The sequence below is a fragment of the Saccostrea echinata genome, unplaced genomic scaffold (assembly GCF_033153115.1).
Source record: "Saccostrea echinata isolate AGI-Se365-2 ecotype Australia unplaced genomic scaffold, CSIRO_AGI_Sech_v1 ptg000057l, whole genome shotgun sequence".
NCBI lineage: Eukaryota > Metazoa > Mollusca > Bivalvia > Ostreida > Ostreidae > Saccostrea > Saccostrea echinata.
In genome coordinates, this window is record NW_026889806.1 from 560,206 (window position 1) to 574,078 (window position 13,873).

General features: G+C 33.0%; 2 protein-coding genes across 3 annotated transcripts in view; one reads left to right on the top strand and one right to left on the bottom strand.

The window, feature by feature from the left end:
• Window positions 1-377: 377 nt before the first annotated feature.
• Window positions 378-13,873, bottom strand: part of LOC133174152 (NADH dehydrogenase [ubiquinone] 1 alpha subcomplex subunit 5-like) — a 173,632-nt gene continuing 160,136 nt past the window's right edge. Inside the window, exons 1-2 of one of the 2 annotated variants that reach the window (XM_061309208.1) lie at window positions 4,009-4,076; window positions 378-861 (exon numbers count right to left, since the gene is read on the bottom strand). In XM_061309208.1, the coding sequence (XP_061165192.1) occupies window positions 469-828 (360 nt within the window). In that variant the 5' untranslated portion in view covers window positions 829-861; window positions 4,009-4,076 and the 3' untranslated portion in view covers window positions 378-468. Of the gene's footprint in view, window positions 862-4,008; window positions 4,077-13,873 lie in introns of those variants that run through there. The other variant, XM_061309209.1, reaches the window with a different exon arrangement.
• Window positions 4,190-11,667, top strand: LOC133174151 (surfeit locus protein 1-like). The gene is made up of 8 exons (XM_061309207.1): window positions 4,190-4,257; window positions 6,119-6,343; window positions 6,700-6,821; window positions 6,915-7,097; window positions 7,445-7,565; window positions 9,866-9,989; window positions 11,271-11,352; window positions 11,536-11,667. The coding sequence occupies exons 1-8, from the start codon at window positions 4,222-4,224 to the stop codon at window positions 11,627-11,629; spliced, it is 987 nt and encodes a 328-aa protein (XP_061165191.1). The 5' UTR covers window positions 4,190-4,221; the 3' UTR covers window positions 11,630-11,667.

Sequence of the window (13,873 nt, forward strand, 5' to 3'; positions counted from 1 at the left end):
AGATTTTTATATATTAGGGCAAGAGTAACAATAATATCAAATTCATTTTTTTTTCTTCTACTTATAATGCAAGGGTTCATTAATTGTAGTCTGAACAACCTCAAATTTGAGATCTAAAGTTATTTACCCAGACACAATTTATAAAATAACATTTCCTGGCTCATTGACCTTTGAGATAACACTTTGAATCATGATGAGAAAACACCACTAGTTGCAACTACAGTATGCAACAGCGTACCTAAAGTTTTCATTTCTATCAATGAAACATTCAAACAACTCATTCTAACATTAAAAGCAATGGAATAGTCATACTTTCTTATATTTTGACTATGCTTCACATTTTTTTTTAAATCAATCATAAGGAAAATATTGCACTCTTTACTGTAGTGTATCATTTTATTATTTAATTCAAATAAGTTTACAATAATGCAAATATATTTTAACATCAAAAAACACATTTCAGTTTTTTTAGTTGGGTGGCCAAGTCCACTGGTTCTTCGGAGCTTCTCCTATTAATGGTTCCCATGGTTTCCACTTTAACATATTTCTAGTTAACATAAGCTCCCTTTCTGCAGAAAGCAGAGACTCCTCAATATGATTATCTCCCAACTGTTGTTCTAAATCTTTTACATCCTCCACCGATTTGACTAGGGCGAGTTTTTGACGGTACATTGGTTCAGTATGCTGGCGATACACACTCTCTGCTGGAAGTTTGATGATTGTTTGTATAACTTTCTCATACAATATTGTTAACCTCCTGTGAGGATGTTCCACTTTCATCATACCAGTAAGGCCGGTGCCTACTTTTCTCATGTAAGGGTATGCCATTTCCCTGTTATGTAGGTCACCTACCTCAGACACCTTTGAATAAAGAAAGCAATCTATATAAATATAAATCAATTTTCATGCCTGAATTACTCTTTTTCCTAAAAATAACATTCAAAGTTCAATGAAAGGATATTACATTTTTAAACATAAAAATGACATTTTTAAAACTTGTGGGCTTGGGGTAATTTATGGACCAGAGTGGAGTGGAGTCTTGGAGTCTGGGCTTCATACAATAAAATGGCTATAGAAATCAATGCTTTTTTTTTAACACCTAGTGTAACTCTATACTGTCATCTGATGCATGTTGGTGCGCTGGAATTTGGCTCTGTCTGTTTATTGTACACATATCTGCTAAAGCTCTGTCATCTGTAGTGGGAGGAAATTTTCCTGTCATAAGCAAGAATGTCAAAAGTCAGGTAACATTTCAGTCTGTCTAATGTATGGAGGTCCTTCGGATGAGACCGTAAAAACCGAGGCCCCCATGTCAAGGCAGGCATTGCGCATGATAAAGATCCCTCACTGCTCAATTGCCCTGAGTGCCGAGTAAAGGTCTAAATTTGAAGCCCTTCACTGGTATATGGTGACGTCTCTATATGAAAGAAAAAAATCTCAAATGGGACATTAAACAACATGAAATCAATCAAGAAAAATTTACAGCAAGCAAATACGCATTTGTATAAAATTCTTATATTAATATTACAAGATTATTTGAAAGTAGATGGTACATGTATGTGAAATTGTAAGTTGTAAATTCCATTCTTTTATTTTTTAAGAACTTTCTAAGTAATGAAGCTTTAGCAATTTTTAGGGTTTAAAAAAGTTATTGCATTGATTGTAAACAACTGGGCAGTGATCAAAAAATTGTTGTCATATTCTAAGCTGACTGCAGATTGATAGCTACATGTAGTTTTAACTGAATGAATGCCCAAACTTGGTATATTCCATAATTTTGCCCACAATATACAGTAATATTTTACAGTTCTTGGGTGATTTGTTAGATTTTTGAAAATCATAAAGCAAAATTATCAACTAACACTCATTAAGTTCCTCATCAGGTTTTATTGATTCTCAGGTTCTTAAAAGTGTTGATAATTCTTGACAAAAAAATTGACAGTTTTCCTTTTCCTCGTTCTTATTTATAGAATTAATATTTATTTGGGACACATCATCCTGTAAACCTTATCCTCATACATAAAATCCATGATGTGATAAAAGGTCCAATTAATTCTTTCTGCAGCAAAGTGAAATAGATCAAAGAGTATATAATAATAGCTATAATTCTGGTAGTTCATACATTGACAATGACGGCATGGCATGACACAGGGACAATTTTTATTTAGTGTTATCAATGCACTGGATATGAATAATATTTATCTATACCATTGGTTGTCAAATGAAAGTGAAGTATTTTAGTTAATTAACAGGATACAATGATAGATTAGGTGCACTTTCATTAGTTTTTTTTTTTTTTTTTTTTTGGGGTTTTGTTTTGTTTTGGTTTTTTTTGCATAAATATACATTCAATGCAAAAACATTTGGCAAGAAGTTTTTTCCATTAACTTTTCGTTTGATATATATCTTGATCCTTAAAGAAGTTTTCGATCTTCGATCTCTCTGTGGGATCAATGTCCTAAACAGTTGGGACGAATCTGGGATGTTTCGCGCCAATTCTGTTTCGCACTGAGATGGTTCGCGCCAGGATGATTCGCGCCGATTTGGGCGCGAAACATCTCGCGTTTTATTTTAAATATTTCATCATGTTTTCATCCGTTTTAAATTATTTATCAAATACAGGCGCGTAGCCAGAATGGAAATGATGTGTACACAGAGAAAGGCAGGGGGTGGGGTGGGGGGTCTTGAGGCCCCCCAGTGTGTCAAGGGCTCTGGTCAGACACGTAATATAGTTTCTACCAGGAAAAATTACAATAAAATTAAAAAAAATCTACCATCCAAGAAATATTTGTGTTTAAAATTATTCTGTCATTCTTTCTTTTTGAAAATGATGTGTACGCCCTATATATTGGTATCATATATTTTTTTAACGTTTATAAAAACGTTTACTAAATTTTAATTATGAACAAAAAATATCGTATGGTAAATCATACTAGTAGATCACAGCATTCAGCGATTTTTTTTTCTCCGATAATTCTCTCTTTTTTCTTTTCTTTTTTTCAATTCTTTTTCTTTTTCTTTTTTTTTTTTTTTTTTTTTTTTGAAAATGATGTGTACGCACTTGCGTATTTGCGTATAGGCAGCTATGCGTCTGAAATATGATATAAATATTTTGTGTGCTCAAATTCATGACTTAATAACATACACTGCTATAGTTAACGGATCGTATGGTGCCCGTTTGCTCAGCGTGTCTGTTCAAGAATTCAACAGTGTATCAATGAGGATTTAATTGTAATAAGTTAGAGATCAAAAGGTGAGAATTTAAGTTGATGTGTGGGTTGTCCAAGCCAGCAATAATTACTTAATTAGATGGCGGTATTATAATTATCTACTTATACGTAATTAGCACGGTGTTATAATAATTCATAATTATGCTATGTATGTATACTTCAAACAGAGACATAAATAATTTACGTCTCTGCTTCAAATATAATCATGACATCTTAAATTTTAAAAAAAAATGTTCCAAAAATATCTATATTTACATATATTTATAAAATCTAAAATTTTGTTAAATGAACTAAACTCAGAGGCACATTTATGTACTTGGAGTGAAACATCGCGGGGCGAACCATCTCAGCGCGAAACAGAATGGGCGCGAAACATCGTGGGGCGAACCATGCATAGGTGCGAAACATCCCGTTACCGTTGGGACTAAGAGAAACTTGTTTACCAAGATCGATTATTGCTTTTTATGTATTTTAAGCAGATATATTGTATTTAAGGCTAAACTTTTTTTTAATAGTAAACTTATATCCATTTATGTTTTATCTCATATGGGCAATTAGTCATTGCTTAGTTATCCTTTTTTTAAATAGTAAACTTATATCCATTTATGTTTTATATCATTTGGGCAATTAGTCATTGCTTAGTTATCTGCTCTCATAAACTGAAAAATCTACGCATGGACTTCGAAAAGAAAAACAAACTCATTATAAAAGTAATTGATGAAAAATAAATTGAAAGAAATACGGCATGATAAAGTGTTGTGTTTTTTTCAAAACTTACAGAAAAATAGTACTTGTATTGAGCTCCAAGTAATGATCAAGGTCAGTAATTGGGAGTTATCGTTCCTGATTGAGGAAATGTTAGGTGTGTGTTGATTGGTTGCCTTCCAAGAATTATCCAATGGGTGAAGGCTTAAGATATCAAAGCTTGTCGGTGGATTCATTTTGGTTTCCTAAAGCAGAAGAGTCCGAAGAGTCCAGTAAATTGTGAAAGATGTCAAGAAATTTATTTTCAAAAGATTTTATACAAGTAATTCAAAATCAGAAGTGTTTTTTCAAAAAGATATACAAGTGAATGTTTTCTTGAGATATAACACAGTTTAAACCATCTAATTAGAATATGCTTGTTTACATAATTTTCCCGAATTACCTCCATAATTTTCCAGCGTTTCCTCTGTCAAATAATCCCGTGGCTCTTTAACGTAAATATATATTCAGACTTTCTGTCATTTCACTAGTACCAATTGTTTTCCATGGAAACTTTTAGAAATGGCGTTTAACCTTTGTTTTTAATGGCTGACAAGGGATTACTTTACATGAAAGAATGGGTGGACTTAAGAGTCCTGAAAAAAACCTCATAAATTCAAGTTTTAAAAAATGTTTATATCTTTCCATAATATAAATCACCGATATCTTAACTGTGTATTCTTGCTTCAGATATGAATTTAAAACTCTCTTTTCAAAGAAATCATTTAAATGTCCAAGGCATGGGGCCCTAAGAATTCTTGAATATCAATAGAGTCAGGGTCATACTTTTTTCATCGTCTGAATACATAGTCAGCGCATGTTTATCGTCTGTTCTTAAGAAAACTTTGGTTGTAAATAATGTCATATTAAAAGGGGATGAGCTGACAAACGTGTGCTCATACCTAATTTTATAAAAAAAAAAAACATGTTCAAAACAAACTTCTCGCTTTCATTGTTATGACTGTGTTAACCTTGATTTGACTTCGATTGACCTGTTGAATATTACAATTCATCATGTGGTGTCCAGCTGCGAGTGTACATGTGAAAACATTTACATTGTATTCTGAAATGTGTGACCTCAATCTAATTCACGTCTAAGAGCGTGTTTGGTTGGTCTGCCATTCTCAGAATTTAGCAAATGAAATGTTGTTATATTTTTGCAAGTCCTCACAAAATTAATTTACCACAGAAATCTTTTAATTTTATATTGACATCGCTGAAAGATACCATAAATGAATTCAAATTACTAGAGAGAGATGTCGACATTGACACCGATCGATAGCCCCACCTCCTATTAATTTTGATTCTGTGACCTAAAAACCACTCTGGGTACATGTCAAATTCCAGACAGTGACACTTATGTATCGTTGCTTCAATTTTGATTCATGGCAACAAGGCATTGCTTTTGCACAAATGTTCTACCTAATATAATCATGTATATGTGGATCTTGTAATTGCTTGTAAAATATTTTTGATTCACTTAATTCATTTACAGCTCGGTAGAGGATTTGCAAAAAAACCCAAAATTGGGTGTTAAGTCCCCTCATCCTTTGAACGTAAACTTGAGCTTTCAGTTTCCGTATTTGAAATGAGGGTTGCAGATGGAATTTGTAATTATAATCAATGGAGAACCTATTTATATTCTGATAATGCCGTAAATAAACCAGATTTAGTTTTGGCAAAGAAATGGTACTTGAACTAGGTTTTACAAGAGGAAGGATACCCAGTTATTAGCTTTTAACTGTTTTTGTATCTCTTCGTAATCTTCCAAAAATATTCTAAACAATTTATCATTTTGTGATGTCTAAACTGTTTCAGAAATGTCTAAGAAAGATATTTATACCAAAGGTTGAGATATTAGCAATTCAAGTGATTTCCAATAAGATGTTTTAGGAAACATCATCCTCTGATTTCAGCTTGCATAATTATGATAAATGCCTGGGAATGAACCTCATTTTTTTGTGTGAGAAAACTTGTTAACCAGCAAAACTTCAATCACAAATTCTTGGGAAAAATTAAATATTTGTATATTAAAAATAAGTGTCTTCTGTAATAGCATTTAGAACTTTATTACATTTAAACAGTATTTTTATGAGAATGACCAAAGTTCATTATCTTCACCTTTTTCATTATGTATTTTATAGGGATTTTATTTACATTGCCAACATTGTCGTAGAGCCTTAGGATGCAGCAGCCAGTTACAAATATTTATCACTCGAGTGAAAAGTCAAGTAAAAATTCCAAGAAGACAGATGGCAGCTCAGTCTGGAACACCTGCAAGGAAGCCAACACCAATTAAATTTAAAACAATTCCCAAACCAGAGGCTAAAACTGATGAACTGGGTACAATTTCCAAAATTATTCTTGCAGTAAGTTAAAAACAAAAGATTCCTAATCCAAGACCTCATGAGCTTTAAGACATATTAGAATATTTAGTTTATTTCTCTCATTGCACATTCACAATTTTAATAAGTCGGTTAGCCCAAAAGTAACTTCAGGATGACTTAATACAAATTTTTGAGGAATTTGCTTTACACACAATGTCATTTTTGAAAATAAGAATTTGGACTTCAGAACTACTAGCGAGTATTTTACACTTACTAACAAGGAAAATTTTGGTACAAGTAAACTTCGAAATATTGGAGAGAAAAATCTGTCACAAGGTCAATTTATTTATTTTGGAATGATGAAATACATATCATGTACAATTTATATACTTTTTCAGATGTTTCCCATAACAGCTTATGGACTGGCCTACTGGCAGTATGAGAGAAAAAAATGGAAACAAAATCTTCTGGATCTCATTGATGAAAGAGCAGGTGCTAAGCCAGTGCCTCTTACAGATCTGTGGGTTATTTTTATCATGATTATTTCACTTGAATGTCATGAACATTGAATTTTCTACCAATATTACTTCAATTTTTTTTTTTCCTGAAATAGAATGACCAGAGGAAATCTTAGTGACTTGGAATATACCCCAGTATGGCTAGAAGGAGAATTTGATCACAGTCGTGAAGCGATGATTGGGTTCCGCCCAAATTTTCAGCCAGATAGGACTCCAAAAGGATTCAAAGCTAATGGTGGTCTTTGGATTGTCACTCCATTTAAATTAAAAGACACTGGGTGGGTAAATAAAATTGCTCTTTGACTACAAACCTCTCCCTATTTTAATAAGATGATGTAAAGAGGAGTAGTCACATTTAAATCCAAATATATATACGTTTATCTAATTTACACAAATCAGTATGTATACTGTAAACATACTTTCAATCCACAGATAGAAAATTGTGCATATTTCTTAAATTCCCAATATATCCATTAAATGTATTTTAAGTATGCTGGGTAAAATTTCCACAGAAATTTGTGAACGGTACATAACGTAAATTAATACTACACAGGAAAAAGTACTTCTTCAGTATTTTAATTAATTTTTACCTTTTGTATTTCTTTTGTTATTTTTAAAAATGTAGCCGAGAAGTTTTAGTAAATCGTGGTTGGGTCCCAAGGGCCTGGATGGATCCAGAAACAAGACCAGAAGGGCAGATAACTGGGAATGTAAAACTATCTGGAATGATTAGAGCCCCAGAAAAGGTTTGTATGCCTATGGACATGTGTGTTGGATATGTTCAAGTATGTTAGCTTGATATAGTTACTTTGATGTGGAATGATTAAATCTCGTTATCCAAAGTGCATGTCTTTGAACATGTATATATATACATGTAAATTTATTTAAAGGTAGTTTTTATTACTGATGCACAATTTTATCCTTATACTGGTATATCATGATTTTTTATTGTGCTATATACATCGTGATATGATGATTAAAATACCGGAATTAAGTAAATAATTATATATTCCGGAAATGATTAATTTTTTTGTTCAAAATCTTAAATCACAATTACAGGAATGTTAATAAATGTTGTTAAAAAGTAAAACAACAGCATCATAGCATGCAAATATTCTTTATTAATATATAAATAAAAATGAAAAAAATTGAAGTTATGTTTTCACACTATATTTGTTAGAAAATCATGGAAATTTAATTAAAATCACAGTAAAAATTGTTTGTAAAAATATCATGATATTATCATGATATTTTAGGGAAAAATTGTGATATATTGTGGAAAAAATTTGGGGGGATACCTGACCCTAGTTTTTTTGCAGTTTCAAGTATTTAATTTAAAATGATAAAGGGATTCACACACTTGTGGTTTTAGATGAAACAGTAAATTAATGTTGAAAAAAAATTGAATGTCATGCCATCATTAATTTTTTTTTTAGCTCACCTCAACGAAGTTGGGGGAGCTTATGTAATACCCTCGGCGTCGGTGTTGGCGTCCCAGGTTAAGGTTTTTGGAGCAGTTTTCTTTTCAAGTATTTTTATGGCCTATATTAGTCAGAGATGCATGGAGGATGCTTCTGGTGTGTTTTATTGTACCAGTCAAGGTTTCAGATGCTGCAATTTCAGCTAAAGAATGACCAGGTTAAAGTTTTTGGAGCAGGTTAAAGTTTTTTGAGCAGGTCTCATTTCCAAGTAACTATAAACCCTATATTGACCAAACTTGCATGGATGATACATCTAAGGATGCACACTACTGAACTTGCTTCGGATGCTGGATCTGACCTACATTTTCCGGATGAGTGACTAGGTTAAAGTTTTTGTAGTAGATGTCATTTCCAAGTATCTATAAACCCTATATTGACCAAACTTGCATGGATGATACATCTAAGGATGTACACTACTGGACTTGCTTCGGATGCTGGATCTGACCTATATTTTCTGGATGAGTAACCAGGTTAAAGTTTTTGGAGCAGATGTCATTTCCAAGTAACTATAAGCCCTATTATATTGACTAAACTTGCATGGATGATACATCTAAGGATGCACACTACTGGATTTGCTTCGGATGCTGGATCTGACCTACATTTTCCGGATGAGTAACCAGGTTAAAGTTTTTTGAGCAGATCTCATTTCCAAGTAACTATAGGGCCTATCTGAACCAAACTTGCATGGATGATGCATCAGGGGACGAACAATCTCAAAACTTGCTTTGGATGCTGGATTTGACTTGCATTTTCTGGATGAGTGACTAGTTTTAACTTTTCAGATAAGTCTATTATCAAGTAACTGCAAGCCCTATCAGACCAAAATTGCATTAATGTTGCATCTAGGGATGCACACTCCTAGATTGTCAGTTTAGTATGGGACTTTGCCTTACTTAAAGACAACATTTGTTGAGGTGAGCTCTGTAATCTCTGATTACCTATGTTTTTATATACTTTGACTCACTTTCTTTCAAGATGTATAGGTAGGTTGGTAGGTTTTTTTTCCCCCTTTTTTTTTAATCATCTAACACATTGATAAACATCATAATAAAAATCACAAATTCAGAAGTTTATTGATGATTTCATTATTCATCAGACAGAATCATAATTTAATAAGATAGAGTAGAAAATATCAGACAAACCTCTTGTGTTCTCCTACTCACTGCTCTGACTCCATAATTTCAAAATATGTCAATTTAAGAGACAACTTTGATGTCATCATAAGAATTTATTGTTTACTGACCCGCATATATATGAATTATATATATGAGTAATAATCATGCTTATGACATTTTATTTTTTTTTTATCTAAAAGGTGACAACACAGTTGACACCCTGAATGCTTGCTTGCATTATTTCATTGTCATCTGAAGGGAGACAACACTGTTGTCACCCTGCATGTGAGGGAGACATCACTAATTGTCTCCCTGCATGTGACTTGCTCTGAACCAATCAGGCTGACTGTATTATTCTGCAGGATAATAACATTAGTTATAACCCTGTATCAGACAGAAAAGCTGCAAGAAACTAAAGAATATTTAATAATAAATTTAATTCTATTTCAGAAAAATCCTCTAGATATAAATCCCATACAGGACCCTAAGAACCCCCGACTGTTCAGCTACCGTGACATTCCCAGGATGGCCAGTTATCTAGGAACTGATCCTGTGTTTATAGACTGTGATTTTGGTAAGAACTTTACAAACTTTATACTAAAGCAAAGAAATACAAATCATATGATTAAACTCAACAAGCATTCTGAGAGTATTGCATTAGCAATACTAATCCCCTACGGGCAAGTGTAATCTTGTTCTCGTTAAAAATTGAAAATGCCATAATTCCATCAAAAATCAATGAAGCTGAACGAAATGCAAAGTTGATCTTTAACTCATCAAGGTAAAGTCACATACCAAAAATCAGCTAAATATCTGCAAGCATTTAGAAAAAATTGCGGAAAACCCTTAAAACCCTTAAAAATTGAAAAGGTCGTAATTCCGTCAAAAATCATTGAAGCGGAACTAAATGCAAACTTGATCTGTAACTCCACTCACATACCAAAAATCAGCTCAATATCTGCAAGCGTTTAGAAAAAAGGTCCGGAAAAATAAGTGGAACAGGCTGACATACAGACAGACTGAGAGGAATTCATTACAAGTATGTTCACTGTAACTGTGTTCTACTGTTGTATTAGAACAGTAAAACACAGTTACAGTGAACATACTTGTAATGAATTCACAGTGAAGTGATCATTGTGAAGTGATTTTTAATCTCTATAGTTTTAAAGCATATTATTAGTCCCCTACCAGTGAAACCGGAGGGGACTATGGATTTCCTCTGAGTCTGTGCGTCCGTCTGTCTGTCAGCCTGTCCCACTTGGTTTTCTACACTTTTTTTTTCTAAATGCTTGCAGATGTTGATCTTATTTTTGGTATGTGAGTGTATCTTGATGAGTTACAGATCATGTTTGCATTTCAGTCCACTTCAATGATTTTTGACGGAATTACGACATTTTCAATTTTTTAGGGTTTTCCACAATTTTTTCTAAACGCTTGCAGATATTAAGCTGATTTTTGGTTTGTGAATTTATGTTGATGAGTTACAGATCAAGTTTGCATTTCGTTCTGCTTCATTGATTTTTGACAGAATTATGACATTTTCAATTTTTAACGGGAACCAGATTACACTTTTAGGTAGGGGACTAGTATTGCCAATGCAATACTCTCAGAATGCTTGTTAACTTAGATATAAAAATTACATTTATGACCAATCAAAATTGCTCATCCCTGGCACTTTGTTATAAGGGTATTTTAGTGTACTTTCTTGTTAGTTCAACCATTCTTTACTAACAGCAACACTTTTCTTTTTTAAGTTATTTTATTGCACATGGATTAGGTTGAGAAATTTCATACAAAATTTTGTGTTTGTATATGCTGCAGTAAATTTACTGTGTTTTTTTTTATTTATCACCAGAAAGTAGTGTAAAAGGAGGGCCTATAGGAGGACAAACAAACCTTAAATTTAATAACAGACACATGGAATACATACTTACTTGGTAAGTTAATGTCCACGTTTTATATGTGTTGGCCATCAAAGGGCTTTACTCCTGTCAGTCCTGTGTATGTGAATATTTTACATTTTAACTTTATTTTATTTTAAATTCTTTAGCCTTTATACATGTATTTGCTATTGATAAAGGATATTATGTCTGTTTAATGTATATGTACATTTTTTATAGGCTGTCACTGGCGATAGGTATGTCTGTACTATGGTACAACAGGGCTTTCCCCAGAACAGTGGCAACAAGATACACCAGAAAACGCACTGGATGATACGTTTTATTTGATATCATTAAACTTTCTTCTCTAAATGTTTTGGCTTTCAATAGTTTTTTTTCTACATAGCTTTTTTGAGCCAAGACTCAGAGCTAATGCTAAAGCCGTTTGTGAGGTGTTTGTAAAGTTTTTGAAATGTGGGCCATATTGTCGATACATCATTGGACCCCAGAGTCTGTCCCTTAAAAAGTAGGCAGAGTGACATACTCTCAGAGGTTTATGATTATTCATTTTCAAAGATTTTTAGCTATATATTTCAGATACTAAGTAGATTAGAATCTTCAAACCTTGTCTGTCAGTTGATGCATCTTAAGACTTAAGGTTGTCTCAACTTAAAAGTAGATCACATTACCTACTTTCTGAATTTTAAGGCGGCTATTCATTTTTTAAAAAAGCAAACAAACAAACAAACACAAACAAAATTTTGACTAGGTATTTTAGATAGTAAGCAATTACATGTAAAAATTGTCAAAACTTGTCATTTGTTGCATTGTGGGAATTTGGAGTGTGTCAACCAAAAAGAAGGGCACAGTTTCTTAATTTCTAAATTTTTCAAAATACTTTAGTCACTTAGAAGTTATGGAATCATCTAAACTTTGTCATTTGATGCATATTGGGGCCTAAGGTTGTGTCAGCTGAAAGGTAGGCCCCATTGACCTTTTTAGCTCACCTGAGCCAAAGGCTACCCCTGTAACCTATGTAGTTGATGCATCATCAGTCAATTCAAAAGTAGGTAATGATGATCTCTATTTTGAAAATTTTAGCATTATTCATAATTTAATTAAGAAGCCTAGGATCATCAAACATGTCAGTAATGCATTTTGGGACCTTGTGATGTTAATCCAAAAGTAGGTCACAATGACCTGCTTTTTTGAATTTAGCTGCTATTCATTATCATATTGTTTTAGATGCATACCTTGGACACTGTGAAACATAGAATGATCAAACATTGTCAGCTGATGCATCAATATACTTAAGACTCCATATTGTCTCACCTGAAAAGGAGCTCTAGTGACCTACTTTCTGTATTTTTTTTATAACATTAAATCTAGTCATTTTAGAATGATCAAACCATTCAGTTTATGCATATTGGGGCCTTAGGGTGTGTCAACTTGAAAGTAGGTCACATGCAGTGACCTACATGTATTTTCTACATTTTACAACTTGTCATTTTAAAATCTTCAAATTAAACATGATGATATTAATTTTAATACAATGACATGTAGGGTCACCAAAATAAAGTGCTGATGCATAGATTTGTTAATTCAACAGGAGGTCATAGTGACCTAGTTCTTGAATTTATCATTAATTTTTTTTTTAAATCAATTCAGCCAGGATACTAAGAGGCTATAAGATCATCAGATCTTCTCAATTGACGTGAATTGGAGCCTATAGATTTGTTGCCCCAAACATGCCAAAAGAAGTAACAATGACCTCATTTGAATTTGATCATGATTATTTGTATTAACTGTTTGAGGTCTAGGATCATCAAATCTCAATTTTCAGTTGATGCATGTTTTGGCCATGGAACATGCTGACAAAAAGTAGGTCACATCGACCTACTTTTGAATTCTGCATCTTTTCATTTTTAAATTGTTTTAGATGCATATATCTTTGACATTTTAAAATATAGGATCAACAAACCTCATTCTAATTACTGAAGAGACGATTTTAATGTATATAACAAAAACAGACGGTGCAGGGGTGTCAAAACAAATTGCATGACTGTGACAGGGACACTTGAAGGTGGGAAAACAACTATTTACACTCAATGTATCCAGAATACAAAATTGGAAACTAATTGACTTCTTAGCCTACTTTCATGCAGGAAAGCCCAGTAGATAATCATAGAAGAAATCGAATTTATTCTTTACACAATTTTTTATACAATTGACTCTAACGGCATTTTCGTAATGGATATATATGGCAAATACAGTTCTCTATGAAAAAAACCCAAAATGTACTTTTTTTTAGCTCACCTGAGCCGATTTGGCTCAAGTGAGCTTTTCTGATCAAAGAGTGTCTGGCGTATGTCTGTCGCCTAGCTGTAATTTAACTTTTCACATTTTCAACTTCTTCTCAAGAAAGCATCCTTGGGTGAAGGGGATTCAAGTTTGTTCACAGGAAGTGCTGCACCCTCTTTCAAGGGGAGATAATTAAGAATTCGTGAGAATTTGGTGGCATCTTTTAAAAGCAGAGCCATGATTAGTAATATTGATATAGAAGCTCCTGAGGTAGTGT